Raw genomic sequence first — 18,949 nt, forward strand, 5'->3', positions numbered from 1 at the left:
TGTGGCTGGCCTGCATAAAGTAGTCCAACTTAAATAAGTGAAAGACACAGAAGACAATTTCCTTTTCCCAAAATACTCTTATTGATTCAGTTGAACAAATCACACCAAAGACTTGACATGTTTAAGGTTTTTGTATTACATAGCCATAAATGGTGAAGTTGAATATATACAACAGACATTCTCTTTATAAAAGACAGGAGTTGGATGGTATGAGGAGGACTTGGGTCAATGCCAAAAGGGAGCAAAATAATGTATATTAGACATGGTGTTGAAATAAATAACGATTGTATACACAAAATGCATGACACTGTTAAATATGTCTACTACTGGTTATTTTGCTTTCTTGGATACGTGTTATGTGTAGCTCCAAACAATTTCACCATCATTTAGTGTGCAAATGTATCCTTCAGGAGACTTAAATTGCTTTCAACACAAAACATTTTTTCTAAAACTGGTTGTTTTCTAAACTGCGACTGATGTCCTTTATATTTACATCATCTGGAATTATTAATTCAGATCAGCCAAATGATTTGATGTAGGGCGTTTCTTCTTCCCTGTGAGGGGTTTCAAGATTTGAAGAAGTGAGGCCATTTCTGAAGTTTGGATCATGACTGCTGAGACCCATCCAAGAGCCATAAAAGATTCAGAAATGTCAGGTTGCTCCATGGTGTTCATGTTCACTTGGTAAGGTCTTTCAGATACTGCAAACCCTGATTTGTGTATTCACCTGCTTTTCTTGGGCCCTCTGAAAGAGTTGAAATTGATGACCGCACTCCTAGAATAAAGTTAGACAAAGAAAACGCCACAAAATAAAACCTTACAATTACCAACTTTGAGTCTGATGCACCAAAAATACATAAAAGACATTTGATTGCCTTTGATCATTACAAGCAGGAATAAGATTCTAATCTCATCAAAATGACTCCTTATAGTGATGCTGATTTTGATTACTATGAAACACTGAAAATAACCTACGCCTGGAGAGATTGCACTGCAGCTAACTAGTGAACTATATAACTGCATTTCCAATGCTGTGTGCACTCCATACCACAAGCTCATGACATTACTATACTTGCCCCCTCCCCTTAAAAAAACAAATACTTAAGCTTCTCATCCAGTTCTTACCAGAGTTCCATGCCTGAACGGGAGAGAATTCAATCTTTGGCATAGTTGGGAGCTGAGCCTAAGAAGAAGGATGATCAGTTAGTTTGAAACCAGCCAGGACAGTGATGTGAGCTAATTAGTCATATAAAATGCAATATAAATCACATTAGATCTTGACACACTTCAAAACAATCTCAACTAAGATTAGTGACTGACACATGTATAACATATTTTTGACTTTCTGATCATTTACCCATGATGCTAGACAGCATTATAAGGTGATTTCCCATAGAGATTTATTGAAAGATTTGTCTGAAGGAACTACCTGAAGTGTACCATCTTTGTCTATTATTGGAAAAATGATGGAAGGGTGTGTCACCCTTGAGTGTGAATTTTGAGCTTAGTGGACAAGAATGGGGTAATTTAAGACATTATTTGAGTCACATATTATACCAGAGTGGGAATAAATCCACAATGGCGTGACAGTTTATGGGGAGAGCATGCTGTAATGGACACTGTATTACACCACACTGTTTCTGCATCTTACAACAGCTAGGACAAAGATTGAGACAAATGTGTTCCCCTGATACATTTGCATTACTGTGTTGCATCACACTTCAACGTTAAATTGTGATCTCTACCTCCAGGCCAAAATATTTCATCCATTCTTGTATCGCGGGTGGTATTGCAGCCTTGGCCTTGGCCAACACCTCTGAGCCCTGCTCACTGGCCCCCAGCAGTCCTGAGTCATAGGCAACATACAGAGCTCCTCCTGCAATGGTCACCTTGGTGGCCAATCTGGAATAGAAAGAACAGAGGCACTCAGGCAAATACCCACTGCTGTACCCAGCCCGAAACATGTCACACTGACTGACTAGATGAGTCAGAAGAAGAAATTATGTTAGTTAGCGAGCCGAGTAGTTGTGTAATTTAGACCAGCGTCCAAGTTCAAGACACATATACAATATAATTTTGCTGGTCAGTGAGCTGTTAATCTGTAACTAACAAACTAGCTGGCAAAGAAGCAAAATAAATGTCAGCTGGGAAGCGCTCAGCCTGACTGACAGTTAGCATTAGTTAGCTACCTGGCTAGTCGGCTGGTTAGCTACGTAATGCGAAACGTATTACAAGTGAATGAAGAAATACTCACTTCACTACAGGCAGAATCTTTGCCGCCATGATCACAGTGGTTTGAATGTTTATTGTTTTTAAACTGTGTCTAGTTTGCCGTGAAAGCTATTATAACCACTACGCAAAGAATGAACTGGACTACCGGCTAGCTAGCTAACTATATGAAGGACAATCCTGTGCACAAGGGGTGTGTCAATAAAGTTGCGTTCAAATGAGTGATTTCAGAGCCGCTGATTCGTTCACTCGTGTAGTTTTTGTATTTCGTTCATTTTATTTAATTAAAACTTAGTACACAATATTTTTTTTCTTCTGAAAAATCATTTATTTCAAGGAACAGACATGTTAATCATACCAAGAAAACATAACTGCTATACGTTTGCTATTTCTTTCGGAGAAACTAACCCCGCCTGCCTCAAGTTCAATAATCTCTTATCTGAACACATTTACAACCCCCCTTTTTATATACACACTCAAAGAGCGAGAGGAGGAGAGGGGTGGGGGTGTGACGTAAACGACCCTTGCTTCCCTCATATTGCAGGTCTGAAAACTAGAACTCCGAAGTCTACGGTCATTCCTCAGAAAAATAAGTGCTTAAAATTAATAAGCAAATTTGCAAAATGAGAACTTTCACGAAACTCATACTAGCTGGTGTGGGCGTTGCTTTCCTGGCTGTCAAGTGGACTGCACCTAGTTTTGATCCAGGTAAGGGTGATGCAACTGCAATATGAAAGTAATGTTGTTTTGTGCTGTTGTTGAGTGTATGTAGTTAAAACTATAGTTGTTGACATTTAGGTAGTTTCTTTTTTATTTTTAGATGATTCTTACCGCAGGCACAGGCCTACAGTCAAGTCAAGTTTATTTATATAACGTTAGCCCTTTGTCACAAGCATGTCTCAGAGGACTTTACAGAGAATGTGTCTAGCTAGGTCTAACTAAACACAATCAATGGTGAACAAAGTTATGTAGGACAAACATAGAAAAAAAAAAAGAAAAAAAAAACACAGGTAGGCAAGAGCAGATTTAGCAAGACAAACAATACAGAAATTGCCTAGATGAGAATTCAATGGCAGTGGTGGTTATGGACCTGCAGGTGATTATAATATGCCATTATATAATGTTATTAATTGATAAAATGGTGCTTCAGGGTGTAAAATAGACACTTAAAAGCTTAAAAGTAAATAGGTCTACCACTAAATTTAAGAATTCCTATATGTTAATGTATTGCGTAAGACAATAAATCACTGCGGATATGAACAGTTAGTCCAAAAGCTAGAAACCAGATGAATAAGGTGTGGTGTCATCAAAATATACAGCTGAGAGATGATCCATAGATAATAAAGACTAATAAAACTCATATGTTTGCTTTTTGTTTGTAATGTTTGCTTTTACACTCATTTGAGCTGTATTGTATATTACGGACAGTTCTGAGTGAGATACTGTAGAAAATTGCTCAAGGTGCTGTCACTGTGAACTTTCTCATCTTGTTGTCAATTAATTCGCTCTGGGGCTTACTGAACTGAATTACTGAACGGTCATAGGCTATTAACAACAAATCAAAATGGTAAAATTGAATTTCCCTTTGATCACTATACTATACTATACTACAAAATCTGTGCACATGATGATGTTGATTGAATCTTGACGATTCCCTGGGGAAATTTGGGATTAATAAAAATGCCCAAAACTAAGTATGGTTTATTGTTAATGATCTGACATGCTTTCCTCTTGTGACTGTCACAAGTCAGAGAGAGCTCAGTGTATTCAGTCACATTGTACAGTGTACAGAGTTCATTCCTCACAAGTATTGAAATGATATGGTTGTACAGAGTTCATTTCCCACAAGTATTGAAATTATATGGTTCTTATGTGAGAAGCCGCCTAGGCCAAAATTGAATACTTCACAAACATAAATACATTCTGACACACACACGTACATACATTCTCACACTCATATACATAGATACTTAACGTGTATGTATGTATGTATGTGCATGCCTGTATGTATGTATATGCATGTATATATGTATGTACTGTATATGCATGTATATACGTATGTATGTATATGCATGTATATAAGCAGTGCCTGAAATTCATGTTTCAAAATGGGGGGAATTCACATAGGGAGGATTTATATACTACTTGAGAGCTTAACTACAGGTCTTACATTGTCCTATTCTTACCCAGAGGTGGTAGCAGTACACAAATTCCTTACTCAAGTAAAAGTGCAAATACTCATCAAAAAATATACTCTGGTAGAAGTTGAAGCACCGTTTCAAATCCCTTACTCAAGTCAAAGTATAAAAGTACATCATCATACTATAAAGCAAGGAATCTCTGTCTGTCTGTCTGTGTGTCCGTCGCATATCTCGAGAACCGTTCGTCCAATCAACTTCACACTTGGTGGGTGTATTGCTGGGGACCCAAGGAAGTGCAGCGTCGGATTTGGTGCAATTTGGACACGCGACACGTTCAATATGAATAAACTTTGAATAAACAACCGAACAGCGCTCTGTGCAGCAGCGGGGCGAACGGGCACTGCACTAGTGGTCTTAAATTGACTTAAAGTATAAAAGTAAAAGTCGTTCTCTAAAATTAATTTCTAATGTTCTAAACTGGTTCTCTGTTGAGCGTTCCTCTGAATCCCAGATGAGAAAGAGTCTGCAGCTCAAATCACACTCAAATCACGGCTATCCAAAACATCCTCCGAGAGCAACTTCTCCCAACCATCCAAGAACAGTTTGGTGACGAACAATGCCTTTTCCAGCATGATGGAGCACCTTGCCATAAGGCAAAAGTGATAACTAAGTGGCTTGGGGAACAAAACATCGAAATTTTGGGTCCATGGCCAGGAAACTCCCCAGACCTTAATCCCATTGAGAACTTGTGGTCAATCCTCAAGAGGCGGGTGGACAAACAAAAACCCACAAATTCTGGCAAACTCCAAGCATTGATTATGCAAGAATGGGCTGCCATCAGTCAGGATGTGGCCCAGAAGTTGATTGACAGCATGCCAGGGCGAATTGCAGAGGTCTTGAAAAAGAAGGGTGAACACTGCAAATATTGACTCTTTGCATAAACTCAATGTAATTGTCAATAAAAGCCTTTGACACTTATGAAATGCTTGTAATTATACTTCAGTATACCATAGTAACATCTGACAAAAAGATCTAAAAACACTGAAGCAGCAAACCTGGTGAAAACCAATACTTGTGTCATTCTCAAAACTTTTGGCCATGGGTGTAGTTGATTCCCCCCAGAATTGCTTGTAATCTTGATAAAGATTACCGATGGGGATTTTTAAAAATAACCAAAATAAGTAAAGAGATTTATTTTTTATTTACTCTCAAGAAACATTTACAAAGAAGTGTAGTCACAATTATTGGCACCCTTGCTCCGTGGCAAATTTCTTTTTGAAGAATCTGTTCAGAATATAACCCATGTGAATCATGAGATTAGTGTTATATTCCACTGGGATGACTTGACTTTTGTACTGAAATCTCAATTGGCTTTTCATCCATACATCAAGTTTGGCTATCTTTTTTACTCTGGTGTAGAGTGGGCCAAATAGTATACCAGTCTGCAAAATAACTATTACCTTGTACACTGCTTCCCCTGTGCCTACAAATGTGTGTGGAGAACTTTATAGTGAGGCTGTCACTTGCATTTATGCTTGTAATATAGGAAAGAAGGAAGATGGAAGGAAAATAACCAGGAGAAATCTTGCCCAAAAATGTAACATTAAACTGACAAAATTTACATTAAATTGACTGAACAAAGTTGTTAAACTTATTACAAGGTGGTACTGAAGTTATGCTTTATGGTTTAAGATAATGTACTCAACTTTGATGTTTCATTAGGGAACATGTTACCAACTTTACATATGGCAGCGTTCAGTGTGACGATACCAGAAAAAAAGCTTATATTCAAATGCATGACAGTGCAGTTCAGGCTTTACAGAGCATTCCAAAGAAATACACCATGAGTCTAGTGACCATGAGTCATATTCTAAATATCTATAGAGGACTTTGACTGGCTTCTAATCTTTTTATGGTAAAGGTTATGAAATGCACATCACTTATCACAATGGTTCTAGTAATTATGGAGAGCACTGTAATGGTTATAGCATACATTTTTGACTATGTAGGAGTGTGATAATGAACTTACCACTGTACTGAAGAAAAAATCGAATTTTTAAGTGTAATTTTCTGCAGAAAATCATGCCCCATTCCCACCAAGAATTAGCAATTAGACCGGTTCATATTCATAACAATTGCTTCATTCATCAGTAGTAAGGAGCAGGGGCCTCCTGTATAAAAGACTGTGTAGATTTCATACTGAAAGATGGCGTACTCACACAACTTGAAAAGTACGTATGCACAGAACTTCCTTTATACATCCCAAACAACGTGAAATTGAGCGCACATGCACAAGCCTCTCACCACGCCTTGTCTCCTCCCAGAATTAACTATGCAAATAACTATAAATACGCCCCTCTTGTCAAAAACGATGGTGAATGTGCCTGTGGTCAGTGCTCCCCTCTCCAAATATTTCCAATGTGCTTTTACGCATGCAGTGTTTTTGTAAATAAAGGTAAAATTGCACAATTGAACTGATTCAAATATTAAAAACAAAACCATATAATGTTACATGTCCAGTGTTCGCAGCGCTGCCGCTCCAAATATGACAATGTGCTTTTCCATTTGTGGCATTTTTTTAGTTTTACGCACGGGTGGCCTTTCATTTCGTGCCGTTCAGTCCCACAGTCAGCACACACAAGTCAGACCTACTTGAAGCGAGCCGGAGGAGAGAGAGACGTGCATTCACACAAACCAACGCAGTGATATAGCGGAGAGTGCCTGTATCTATTTCCTAAGTGGCTTTTTTCATTCATTTAAAACCCTCACATTTAGGAAAAGTTATGGAAGGAGGAAAAAATAGCATTTTCCTCCAGTGTTAGAGGAATTAACAATTGAAAATGACAATGCTAGATTGTTTTGGCCTTTCCAATCTTAAATTATCCACATAAATAACCAAACTATTATGGTGTATCAGCAGAAATAATTCTTGTTTTTCATAGACTACTTCATAGATATAGCAGTGAATTTAGTGAAAACGTTATTTTGAAACATTTGGAGAGTTTCACTACTTTGTAGTTTGGCGTCGCCAACTGACAAAGCCAGACAAATGTGCGTACGCATGGTCTAAAGTTTGCGAGACAGCCCGCACAGTCTCACGTCAAGTTCATTTTTATACATCCCGACGTGTGGTGAAAACGAGCGTACGCAACCTTTTTGTATGTGTGCAACGTTTATACATTGAGGCCCCAGGGCGCTCATTTATCAACATTGCGCAGAAAAGGTTCTAAATTCTCTTACGAATAAAATTTAGAATGTGCATAGGTACAAAAAAAAAGGTATTTATCAAATGTGCGTACGCACACCTGTAAGTAACCTGCCTTGATAAATACCACACGTTCTAAACCATCATGCTTGTGCACAGCCACTCATTAACAAATTTATGCCCCCAGTTGACCATATATGGTGACAGCCTTCCCTTTAAATGCAGCAGGAAATGTCATTGATATCTCTTCTGTGCTGAACACAGCTCAGACAAAGAACGCAGGAGGAAGAATTTACATGTTACGAAAATAGCTGCTATGCAGTGTAAAAAGGAGTCCTAAGAGTGACCAGGTAGGAAACCACCACACCAACTCTGAAGGCAGGTCTGACAACAGTTTATTTTCTTTTGAGGACACAATTATCAACAGAATGAGGGTTGAAGTTCAGGGCCCAGGGACACTGCAGGCTGGATTGGACTGGCTCTACACACAGAGAAGTGGGTTAATCAAAAGAACAGACCAAAAGTGCAGTTTTGTCCAGTCATGGTCCGTATTTCTGAAAAAATTTCCACCCACCTAGACGGGCCTTGGGTTATGGGGGAAGTACCTCTGCTCTAGCTTCTGGGAGTTCAAATCCTGGTGTCTTTTCTCTCCAGCTGCTGGCTGCTCCAGTCAGGTTGGCCACCTCCCGACTTGAAGCAGTTGGGCTTCCTCCTACAACGTTGGTTCCTCAGAGATAACTCTATTGCACATTCCCAGTCTATTCATCCACCGGTCGATTCCTCTGTTAGTTTTTTTTATTTAAAAAAAAATCCATCCTTCCATTAAAAGTCATATTACTTAAAAACATGCCAGGCCAGGCTACAACTCGCTACCACCAGGGCTTACTTTCCTTTGTGCATGCGGTGCTCTTGATCCAGACCAGCTCCCTCGCCTGTTGTTCTGGGCTGCCTTTATAGAGAAGGACACCAAGCAACACACCAATGAAATAATTTCAATAATTGAGTCCAAATAGCTGGCAGCTGGGCAGGAAGGGTGATCTCCACTCCCACATCTCACGTGGGCGTGGTTTGTGTCTCACACACACACACACACACACACACACACACACACACACACACACACACACACACACACACACAACTGGTCTCCTAATCAGGAAGAAAAAAAACATGCATTTTCAAATATAGAGAGAACAAAAACAAAATCAAACCCAGTGTGTGGTGTGGAGGTTCCTTCACTTGATCCTCTGTGTGTCACATTTCATAACACACATACAGATGCAGACATTGAATTATTAAAATTATTAAAAACTGGTAACTGAGGTTGTGGCATCACAAAGTACTTTCTGGAACACTCGATGGCAGATTGATAAACAAGCAAAAACATACAGCCTGTCAGCAGGTGTGAGCGGCGGCATTAAACAGTTTTATCAGCAGAGCAGTGGCAGAAAAAAAAAAAAAGTTTTGACCTGAATCCAAAATAATAAAAGTCAACAACAGGGACATTGCTGCAACAGGCGGAGAACAGACTGACACAAACCTGTCCCATGTGGACCGGACACTCAGGACACCGGATTGTGATTGATAATTTTCATTTGAATATAAACATCGAACAAAAAGTTCGGAACTTTGTGTTTGGTAGATTATTTCTCTGTTGTAACAATGCTTCTTGGCAATACATTTTATACCGTTGGAAAGCCTGTTTATTTCCCTTTTAAATGGTGCCCCATTTGTAAGGAACATGCATTTGTGGGATGAGCAGCACAGCTGAGTATGTGGGTTGCGCTCATGTAAAATTTGCCAAATCTTCTCTGCCAATGCCAAACAGCTTATTCTGCTGTTGCTATTGACTCTTGTTTTGAGCTTCCGGTACCCCCAGGTGCTGACAATCAGGTACCTGATTGGCACCTGCACTGGAACCTGAACATGTGGAGGAACGTTATGTTCAGCGATGAGTCCAGATTCTGCCTACGGAAGTTGGATCGTAGGGTCAAAGTGTGGAGAAGACGGGGAGAACGCTATGCTGATTGCTGCACCGATAGAGTAACACCTTTTGGTGGAGGCAGTGTGATGGTGTGGGGCGGCATCTCCATCACTGGAAAAACTAGGCTTGTCATCATTGGAGGCAATCTCAATGCAGAGAGATATCGAGATGAGATTCTGCAACCAGTGGCAATCCCATATCTCCACAGTCTGGGACCGAACTCCATCCTCCAAGATGACAACGCTCGCCCCCACAGAGCGGGGTTTATCAGAGACTACCTCCAGAATTTGGGAGTAGAGAGAATGGAACGGCCTGCCAACAGTCCTGACCTCAACCCAATTGAACACTTATGGGATCAGCTTGGGCGTGCTGTTCGTGCTAGAGTGACCAACACAACCACGTTGGCTGACTTGTGACAAATCCTGGTTGAGGAGTGGAATGCCATCCCACAGCAGTGTGTGACCAGGCTGGTGACCAGCATGAGGAGGAGGTGCCAGGCTGTTGTGGCTGTGTATGGTTCTTCCACACGCTACTGAGGCTCCTGACTGTTTGTTAAATGAATAAATTGTAAAATTGCCAATATGTCTTGTTTCTTCCTTGTTACTGATAGGCTTCAATCATCCAATCCACCAAACAACACCAAACAAGAGTCAATAGCAACAGCAGAATAAGCTGTTTGGCATTGGCAGAGAAGATTTGGCAAATTTTACATGAGCGCAACCCACATACTCAGCTGTGCTGCTCATCCCACAAATGCATGTTCCTTACAAATGACGCACCATTTAAAAGGGAAATAAACAGGCTTTCCAACAGTATAAAATGTATTGCCAAGAAGCATTGTTACAACAGAGAAATAATCTACCAAACACAAAGTTCCGAACTTTTTGTTCAATGTTTATTTCTCTAAGCCTGCAGGTCCTCCCTGAAGGAGAAGGTGGGGCAGAGGTCCAATAAAACAAAATCTACTGAGTCGCCCCTCATCGCTTTCAGTTAAAAAGTTGGTGCGCTCTCTGAGAACGTGCTCCATGCGCAAAGCATAATGCTCCAAATCCTTCATCAAAGCAAGATGAGCCATTTTACACACACAACTATCAATGTCTTATTGTTGCCTTTTATGATTGCCTATACCCTGAATTTCATCACCCATACTAATAATTAAAATGATGATTAGTCGATTTAATTCAGTATACTTAAATGGACTAGATAATATAGTTGAACAATATGCACTGTCGAATGCCAGTTCAGTACCCTACTTTTCACCATTAGGTGTCAAGCTTCGCCACAGAATTGGGTTTGGGGTTTAGTTACTCTTTAAAGACAGTAATATATTCCAGATTTCCCCTATGAATAGGTTGGATGGGTCACTCTGTCTTAAGGAGCTGCTAATCCACCTAAAGCAATTTTGTTGGTATGGGTTTCATGGTCTAATTGCAGATTTAGGGGATTTTACACCCCAACAAGAATACAATTCTTGAGGAAGTACTGAATCCTTGTAATGTTTGGCATGAAAATGAGAAAAAAAAAAAGATATTGAATATCGACACAAAATATTAGCTATCAGCAGTTTTATCAGTATGGGTATGGCAATTCAAAAAACATATCGGTTGCACACTAGTTTGAACTCTTATGTATTGTCATCAACAAAACATGGGGTTACAGTACACATGAATGTGTCTTTGCCAGATCTTCCTCTGTTTTATGTGTTTCATGTATTGTTGTGTGTTATGCCCTATATTACTGTATCAACATTTTTATTATTTTGTTTCAGAGTCTCTGAAAGGTGCCAGGGTTCTGGTGACTGGAGCCAGTACAGGTATCGGCGAACAAATCGCATATCACTACGCCCGCTTTGGTGCCCAGATTGTTATTACAGCAAGGAGGGAGAATGTGCTACAGCAGGTCAGTGAACTTCACAACATATGGATAGACTCAAGAGCCCACACACTGAATTCTGCATACATTTATCAAAACTCTAGACCAATAAATGCATAAATAATGCATGCACTTTGTTAGCAGAAAACAGTGTGTAGGCTTTATTTTTCTTCATGTTTTCCATTCTGTCCAGTGGTTGTTGAGGATTATATGTTTACCGTACCATGGTTTCATAGAGTACATAATACAGATTTGCTAGTTAAAATAACATTGCATTCACATAGAAATTGAAAAGAACAGAATGCATACATTAGGCCTGCAGGTGGATAAAGCACCACTGATTAATTGATTGGAGTGCCTGTATCAAAGCCACAGGTGTTTTCTATACTCTTTCTGCTACTGAACAGGTCCATTAACCCATGCTTTCCAATACTGGTGTATAGGTGGCAGAGAAGTGCCTGAGTCTGGGCGCCCAGAAAGCTCTGTACATATCAGCGGACATGGCCAGTGAGTCAGACCCAGACAGAGTGGTGAGTTTTGCTCTGGACCAGCTGGGAGGGCTGGATTACCTGCTGCTCAACCACATCGGACCGAGCCCCTTCAGCATGTGGGAGGGAGACGTGGATCACACCAGGTGGCTGATGAAGGTAATGCAGCCTATAGTCTATTACTGTAACACAGTGCTACTCAACCTTTTTGGTTCATGACCCCTTAAAACGAAGCAAAGCCTACTATGATTTTCCCTTTTCAGGTTGTTTCATTTCATTAATTATCAGAGGAGGAGACTGAAAACTATTCAGTATTTCACAAGAAAAAATAGAAAATTTGAGAAAAATAGATATTATAATAAATGTATACAGTAGAAATCTATATATATTTTGTCCTATCCCTTTTCATTTTCCTATATGTGTGTGTGTGTGTGTGTGTGTGTGTGTGTTTTCAAAGGTCAATTTCTTCAGCTATATTCAGATGGCTTGGAAAGCTTTGCCCTCCCTTGAGCAAAGTAAAGGATCACTGGTGGTTGTCTCGTCACTTTTAGGTAGGTTTGATACATAATTTCACAGAGATGTTGATGAACAATTCTGCTTATTGCCAGCAAGCTATGAAACATATATCATGTCCTTTGTTGTCTTTAAGTGTCTTTTAATATTCAACTTTCAACAGTGATATTGATTGGAAATGTAATTTTATAAAAAAAAAACTGTTGCAAGCTGAATGATGTCTGATGCTTTGATGCTGAATGATGCTTCATGCTGACTGGGTGACACAAATCATGCTCTTTCAGTACAATGTCCAGTCTTATCAATATGTAAAGTGATTAATCGCACATCATTATCTTGGGAATTATTGCAAGAACAAGTCATGTCAAAACAAGGAAGGAGGAAGGAAGGATATTTCATGGTAAAGAAATTTGCCTTGCACAAAATGTGTTGGAAAACAAAATGTGTGTTGGAAAATTTTAATTTGATTATATTCTGACATGTGTTGTTGTTTCTCAGGTAAAATGCCCAGTCCCTTTGTGGCACCTTACACCTCAACAAAGTTTGCCTTGAATGGCTTCTTCGGGTCCCTGCAGCATGAGCTGGCTATGAAGAAGAGCAATGTATCCATCTCTATATGCACGCTGGGGCTCATTGATACTGAATCAGCTATGGACAAAATCAAGTGAGTCAAAATACACTCAGAACATCCTGTAATAGCCTGTGACAAGTCAGTGAAGTCAAATTGTAAAGCTTTTTTTAAAATCAGTATTAGGTGTTTATCTTACAGCTACAGCAAACTGATGATCAATCAGTATCAGATTGCTGAATTTAATATTTAATTTGTTTCTATTTAATAGTGCAGAAACTATTAGGCGACAGAATCATTTTAGTCATTTTAGTCAAATAAATATACCAAACATTTGCTGGTTACAGTTTCACAAATACTAAGATTTTGCTGATTCCTCCATTTCATATCATTATAAAATTAATACTTTGGGTTTTTCGGCTGCTGGTCAGACTAAGTAAGAAATTTGAAGACTCACTTAGGGCTCTGGGAACTTGTGATGGGCATTTGTCATTATTTTTGACATGTTATAGACTAAATGATTCATCAATTAATCGAAAAAATAATCAGTAGATTCGTCTATAATGAAAATAACTGTCAGTTGCAGCCCTACTATTTAATATTTTTTCAACCTACAGTAGCTCAGTGCAGTGTTTTTCTGTGTCCTAGGGGAATCACTGACATCCCAGCCTATCCTGCCACAGATGCAGCCTTGAACATCATCACTACAGGAGCCACAAGGCAGCAGGAGCTCTTCTACCCCTGGTTCACCAACATTGTCAGTGTTGTCAAAGACTGGTTCCCCTCCGTCACAAACCATATCATCCGGAACACCTACAGCTACCACCCATGAAAACCGGTTATCTATGGCTCCATTTTGCGTGTCTTTTTCATTTCACTATCTTCTACACAACATTCAATGCGTTGATATTTAATTGTTTTAGATGTTATTACATCTAACTTATTTGAACACAAATATATTTACTTTTACCCCCATTTATCACGCGGAGCATTTATTGATCTTAAGTGTGTATTATGTTCCTGTGGACAAGCCTGTCTGTAAGTCATGTATTCCGCTACCTAAATTTAGCTTTACTAATCTGAATCATCACACATTTTTGTCCTAATATTTTAGCCTTCCAGTTGCATAATATTTTTCCTCTCAGGCAAATGGATCATGTTACTATATATAGCAATCTGACCCTTGCCCCATTTTTCCTCATCTTGCTTTTGGGAGAGGTCCAGTGATAAAAAAGTCAACACGGGAGAAAAGGTCATGGCTAGTGTGTGTTTTCTCTTGGCCTACCTACTGAGGAGGACAGGCGTATACCCTGCTATGAACAGTACTGTAAATGTCCACATGAGGGCAGTAGTGGCAAAGTAATGAAGTGAGATTCCTCCATTGGAGCAGATCCGTAGCGCCCAAGACATTTCTACCCAGGGCAACCAGTGTAGCTGACATGGTATTCCCTGTCCTACGAAATCCTAAATATGCGAACATGATGCCTTTGAAGGCGCTACGATAAGCTGGTTTGAAAACATTTACTGTTAAACTGTTAGGGTTAGGGTTATAATAACATATATATGACATTGGACACATTTGAAGAGCTTCCTTACAAAATGAGATTTTCTGGAAAAAAAAGTGTCATCCACTCTTACAAAATGACATGCAGAACAAAAAAAAAGATAATAGATAATACATATTTTAGAGAACAGGAAGTAGCTCAAGTCCTTGGTTGACAGACTGTTTTGTGTGCAGGGTGGCTACCTCAGTTTCCCCTTGGGGATCAATAAAGTTTATCTGTCAATCAATCAATCAAAATGGTGTCATTTTCACAGATTGGACCATCAATATTTGTAATATTTTGAATATACTGAATGATGAACTTCAGCTAATGATTTTTTTATTTTTCAAAATGCACATATGTCGTTTTGGAAATTAGCTTTTCTTTTTGAATTAGACCCCCCACCTCCACTTCTCCCTCGGTCCTTCCTGTTCCTCACCCCTCTGCACTGGATTCCTCTCCATCTCCATTCTTCTCTGCTTCATTCAGTTTCTCCCCTCCTTGCCATTGCTGGCCACAGTATAGGCGTTGCAGACTTCCTGCAGAGTGGGGGCTTTCTCTGTGGGGTCCTTGTGTCTTTGTTCATCATCCCCAAGGCACTGCGGGCCTCCTGTGAAGTGGTGGGCCTAATCCATCATGGTGGTCTTCTCTATTATAATACGGCCCTGAGGTTGTACCCTGCTGGCACAGCGCAGTTTGCTTCTGTATACCAGCAGTGAGTGGACTGAAAAACAATAGTATGCAATTGAAAAGTAAAAAACAAAACAAAAAAACAAACAGCTTTTTAAGAGCAATTTCACCTGGATGCACATACACTACCCCCCTATAGCAAAATTAAGTGACCTTGAATTTGTAATGTAAAGCTTTAACATGTATGCTTGTATGCTTGCATGCTAATGACTGTGTGATTTTCTTGCACTCAGCTGTTTTCCCATAAGCTGAATCTTTTGATTGATACGACTGATGGGGAGAAGTCGTTCAAATAGATGCTGTCTTTGTCCTTCTCTGGGGACTCTTGATGATTTGAGAGGATTGTGAAGATGGTATAATCCCTCTGCAGATGCAGTGGAAATAATCTCTCTCTCTCTCCCTCTCTCTCTTTCTCTCTTTCTATCACACACACAAATATGGTGGGGCCTCCTGGGGAGGGGAGCAGGCATGGCCTGGGAGAACAGCCAGTAACACCTGCAACAGATTAGTGCTCCTAATGCTAGGTAATAAATCCTCTCACCCTCCTCTAGCATCTCCATCTCCACCAAGCATGGAAACCAGGCTGGGGAACATTCACACATGCTTAAAACACTGACCATAACACACGCACACACATGTGCGCACGCACACACACACACACACACACCCCAAACCATTCATGCATCCACAGAGGTATTTATTGGTTCAACACACTTATTGTCCATAACCTCTTGGTTGTGCCATGCAATGCTGCAAACTAGACTACACTCCACTTATACAATCACCATCTTATTGGTTCAGTGTCTTGGAGATTTTCCTCAGGGTTTTAGACCTGGGCCTACACCAAGATCAAACATTTTCATTATGGCTGCCAACAGTCAAGGCCAAAACCAAAGCTGAGGCACGATGCTTTTACTGACTACACATAAAACTTAAAAGGTGCGAGTCTGCTTGGCCAACTGGACTCTGCATTACTTAATAACATTAATTAATAACATTAATTAATATCCATGATATTACGTATCAGTGAAGCATCTCAATGGCGACAGATAAAGAAAGACAATCTGTGTATGTGCTACATTAGTAAAATCAAATGACATGTAAAATAGGTCTATAACCTTTTTTCCAGATAGCATATGTCTATTTTTTTTTGTCTGTTTTATATTTGCTCCACAAGGTTTGCTGATGCAGCAGAAATGTCATGTCTCAGACCATAAATAGTCACCCATCCATTGAAATAGTATGGTGCACCTCAACCGTCATGCGCCAATCTCAATTTATGGTCCTGGCTTGCCCTGGGTGTTTGAGCACAAAGGACACTGCTCCACAAATCTCCATCCAGCTTCATTCACCAGTTACTTTGAGCACCGTAGAAAGAATGGCCTTGGTGTACACACATGCACGCTTGCTTGCATGTTCGCTAGCTTGTGTGTATGTGTGTGTGTGTGTGTGTGTATGTGGCATTTATCATCTATTTCCTAGAGAATGGGTCGCCTACTGGTGAGAATGGGACCCATGAGTCTCCCGTGTGAAGGCGGAGAGGAGGACGACAAACAGTAAATCACGGCAAAGAGCTGACGCAGGCCTACACAGTCTCCTGGTGGTGTAAGCCTGTGTTCTCCCACACATGAAGACCACACATCTAACCCCACAGCATCACACTATGATGCAGCAGCAATTTATAGGTCAGAGTTGGTCGCTCCCTCTCCTGTGTCTGATTCCGCAATCGTTTTCTATGTGTTTTACGCCTCTGGTTTTAGTGTTGCTCTATGATGCTGGGAATGTACTTTCCAAGGAAGTAGCTTTGATGTAATGATGGAAAAAATGGACACAACAAAGAGGATAATTTTACATGACTGTTCATACACGTATAGTAATGCACTGTTTTTTAATGCTTGGTCAAGTCAAATATATGAAAAATGAATGTATGAAATTCTTAAAAGAACAAGTTTGTCATAAAGTCCTTTGACAATATAAATCCCTCCATCATGAGGCCTTCTGAAGCTGCAATACTTAAATCAATACTTACTGAGTTACAGTATACAGTGTGTAAGTACAGTTGCACATAATATAAACTTATTGAATAAGACAAAGATGTTTGAAGCATATTGCAAGTAAAGACTCTTGCTAGTAAAACATATATACATACATGTGTTTTACAGATTTTCTGTGATGTAAATGTTAAATAAATTCAAATTGCCCAGCCATTTATTGGCTCTTCACATCAAATCCAAGCATTGATCTTGTTGTGCGAGCAGATTAAGTTGGAAAAGAATGTTAATCTTCCTGAATACCAAGCTTGTGCATGACCTCTGAAAAGTTTTCACAAAACACTGAGCTATGATAACAAAAGGAGAGAGCGAGAGAGAGAGAGAGTGAGAGAGAAAGGGGGACAATATGAAAACCTATGAAAGGGAGCGTCAGTGTGAATAAAAACAGTGTGGGTGTGAGAGGTGGCTGAGGTGGCCCTGTGGCCCCTGACCTCCTTCCCCCAGCTCCATTCAGAGCAGCACAATGGTTGACACCTGTGTCCTTTCAGTACTGGCACTATTATTATTTACATCAGTCAGTGGGAGAGAGAGGGAAAGACAGACAGAGAGGCCAGAGGTGCTGTGAAGCAGAGAAGGCCAGCCTCCCCCCGCCTCTCTCAAAGACAGGTACCTTCCTCTCTCTCTCTCTCTCTTTCTCACACTCTCTCTCTCAGTCTCTTCCTCTCTAATTAGTTGAGATAACTCCAAACACATAGACGGAAGGAGAGGATACACAAAGAGGAAAGACGGGGTGTTTTTACATCCTGTAAAGGTCTGCCTTTCCACTTCGTCTCATCACCTCTATCACAATTAATGCCGAAGGGGTTGGATGGGGTCAGAAAAAAACCAAACTCAGATTATAATTCTTCATGCAACACACAAACCTGGATCTGTTGGCCCTATTTTGGCCCCTTCACTTTTTTATTCAAAAGAACAAAAACAAGAGTAGAAAAGACTTGACACCCATCTTTTTTTTTCCCCAAACCCTCCCAATTAAAAATGATATGCTGGAGGTTGCTCAGGTTTCTCCAACTTCAGAGTGTCTTGCACTAGCTAACAATAATAATACAGTTTCAATGACATCTGATACTGTAAAATACGGACCCAAACAGTTTTGATTCTGTTTAAGAATTTAATGATGTTCGTAGGACAATCATTTCGTTATGTTCTTGTCTTTTATCCCTCTGTTGCTGATCAGGCTGGTGGGGCGAGTCACAGGGAGCATGGGTGGCAGGGTGGGGGTTACATGAATTCTTCTTTTTTTTTTTTCATTGGGGGAGAGAAAGCCCAATTAACAAAGGATAAGAAGTGAACCGTAAACACCCTCAACAAGGCCCAACAAACCTACAAGAACAAGAGCTGGCTTTCTCTCTCTCTTTCTCTCTCTCACCCTCTCTCTCTCTCTCTCTCTCCCTCTCCCCCCTCTGTCGACCCCCTCCTCCCTCCTTTCTCTCCCCCCTCGCTCACTCACTCTCTCTTCCACTTCCCCCACAAAAGGAAGGCTCAGAGCTTACAAAGTGCCAATTAACACTGAATGTTTGCCCCTCGCACCTCCCTCTCTGAACTGCTGACAGCTCTGGTGTTTGGGTTAATACCAAAGGCCTGCAAAGAATTATAATTCTCCTCCTTGCCCCATCCCCCCCCTTTCTCTCCCTCTCCTATCCTTTTATTTTGTTTCCAATGGG

General features: G+C 40.2%; 2 protein-coding genes across 2 annotated transcripts; one reads left to right on the forward strand and one right to left on the reverse strand.

The window, feature by feature from the left end:
* Positions 1 to 116: 116 nt before the first annotated feature.
* Positions 117 to 2,425, reverse strand: micos13 (mitochondrial contact site and cristae organizing system subunit 13). The gene is made up of 4 exons (XM_071521508.1): positions 2,255 to 2,425; positions 1,746 to 1,902; positions 1,126 to 1,183; positions 117 to 775 (listed from the first exon to the last, which is right to left on the reverse strand). Exons 1-4 carry the CDS (start codon positions 2,281 to 2,283, stop codon positions 678 to 680), a joined length of 342 nt encoding a protein of 113 aa, XP_071377609.1. The 5' UTR covers positions 2,284 to 2,425; the 3' UTR covers positions 117 to 677.
* A 371-nt stretch (positions 2,426 to 2,796) lies between these two features.
* Positions 2,797 to 13,956, forward strand: hsd11b1la (hydroxysteroid (11-beta) dehydrogenase 1-like a). Its single transcript, XM_071521532.1, has 6 exons — positions 2,797 to 2,937; positions 11,328 to 11,458; positions 11,875 to 12,078; positions 12,377 to 12,470; positions 12,931 to 13,096; positions 13,649 to 13,956. The coding sequence occupies exons 1-6, from the start codon at positions 2,853 to 2,855 to the stop codon at positions 13,830 to 13,832; spliced, it is 864 nt and encodes a 287-aa protein (XP_071377633.1). The 5' UTR covers positions 2,797 to 2,852; the 3' UTR covers positions 13,833 to 13,956.
* Positions 13,957 to 18,949: the final 4,993 nt, after the last annotated feature.

The sequence above is a fragment of the Centroberyx affinis genome, unplaced genomic scaffold, assembly GCF_046629955.1.
Source record: "Centroberyx affinis isolate AG114_WGS23_722 - 3 ecotype Tasmania unplaced genomic scaffold, CSIRO-AGI_Caff_v1 ptg000893l_1, whole genome shotgun sequence".
Lineage (NCBI taxonomy): Eukaryota > Metazoa > Chordata > Actinopteri > Beryciformes > Berycidae > Centroberyx > Centroberyx affinis.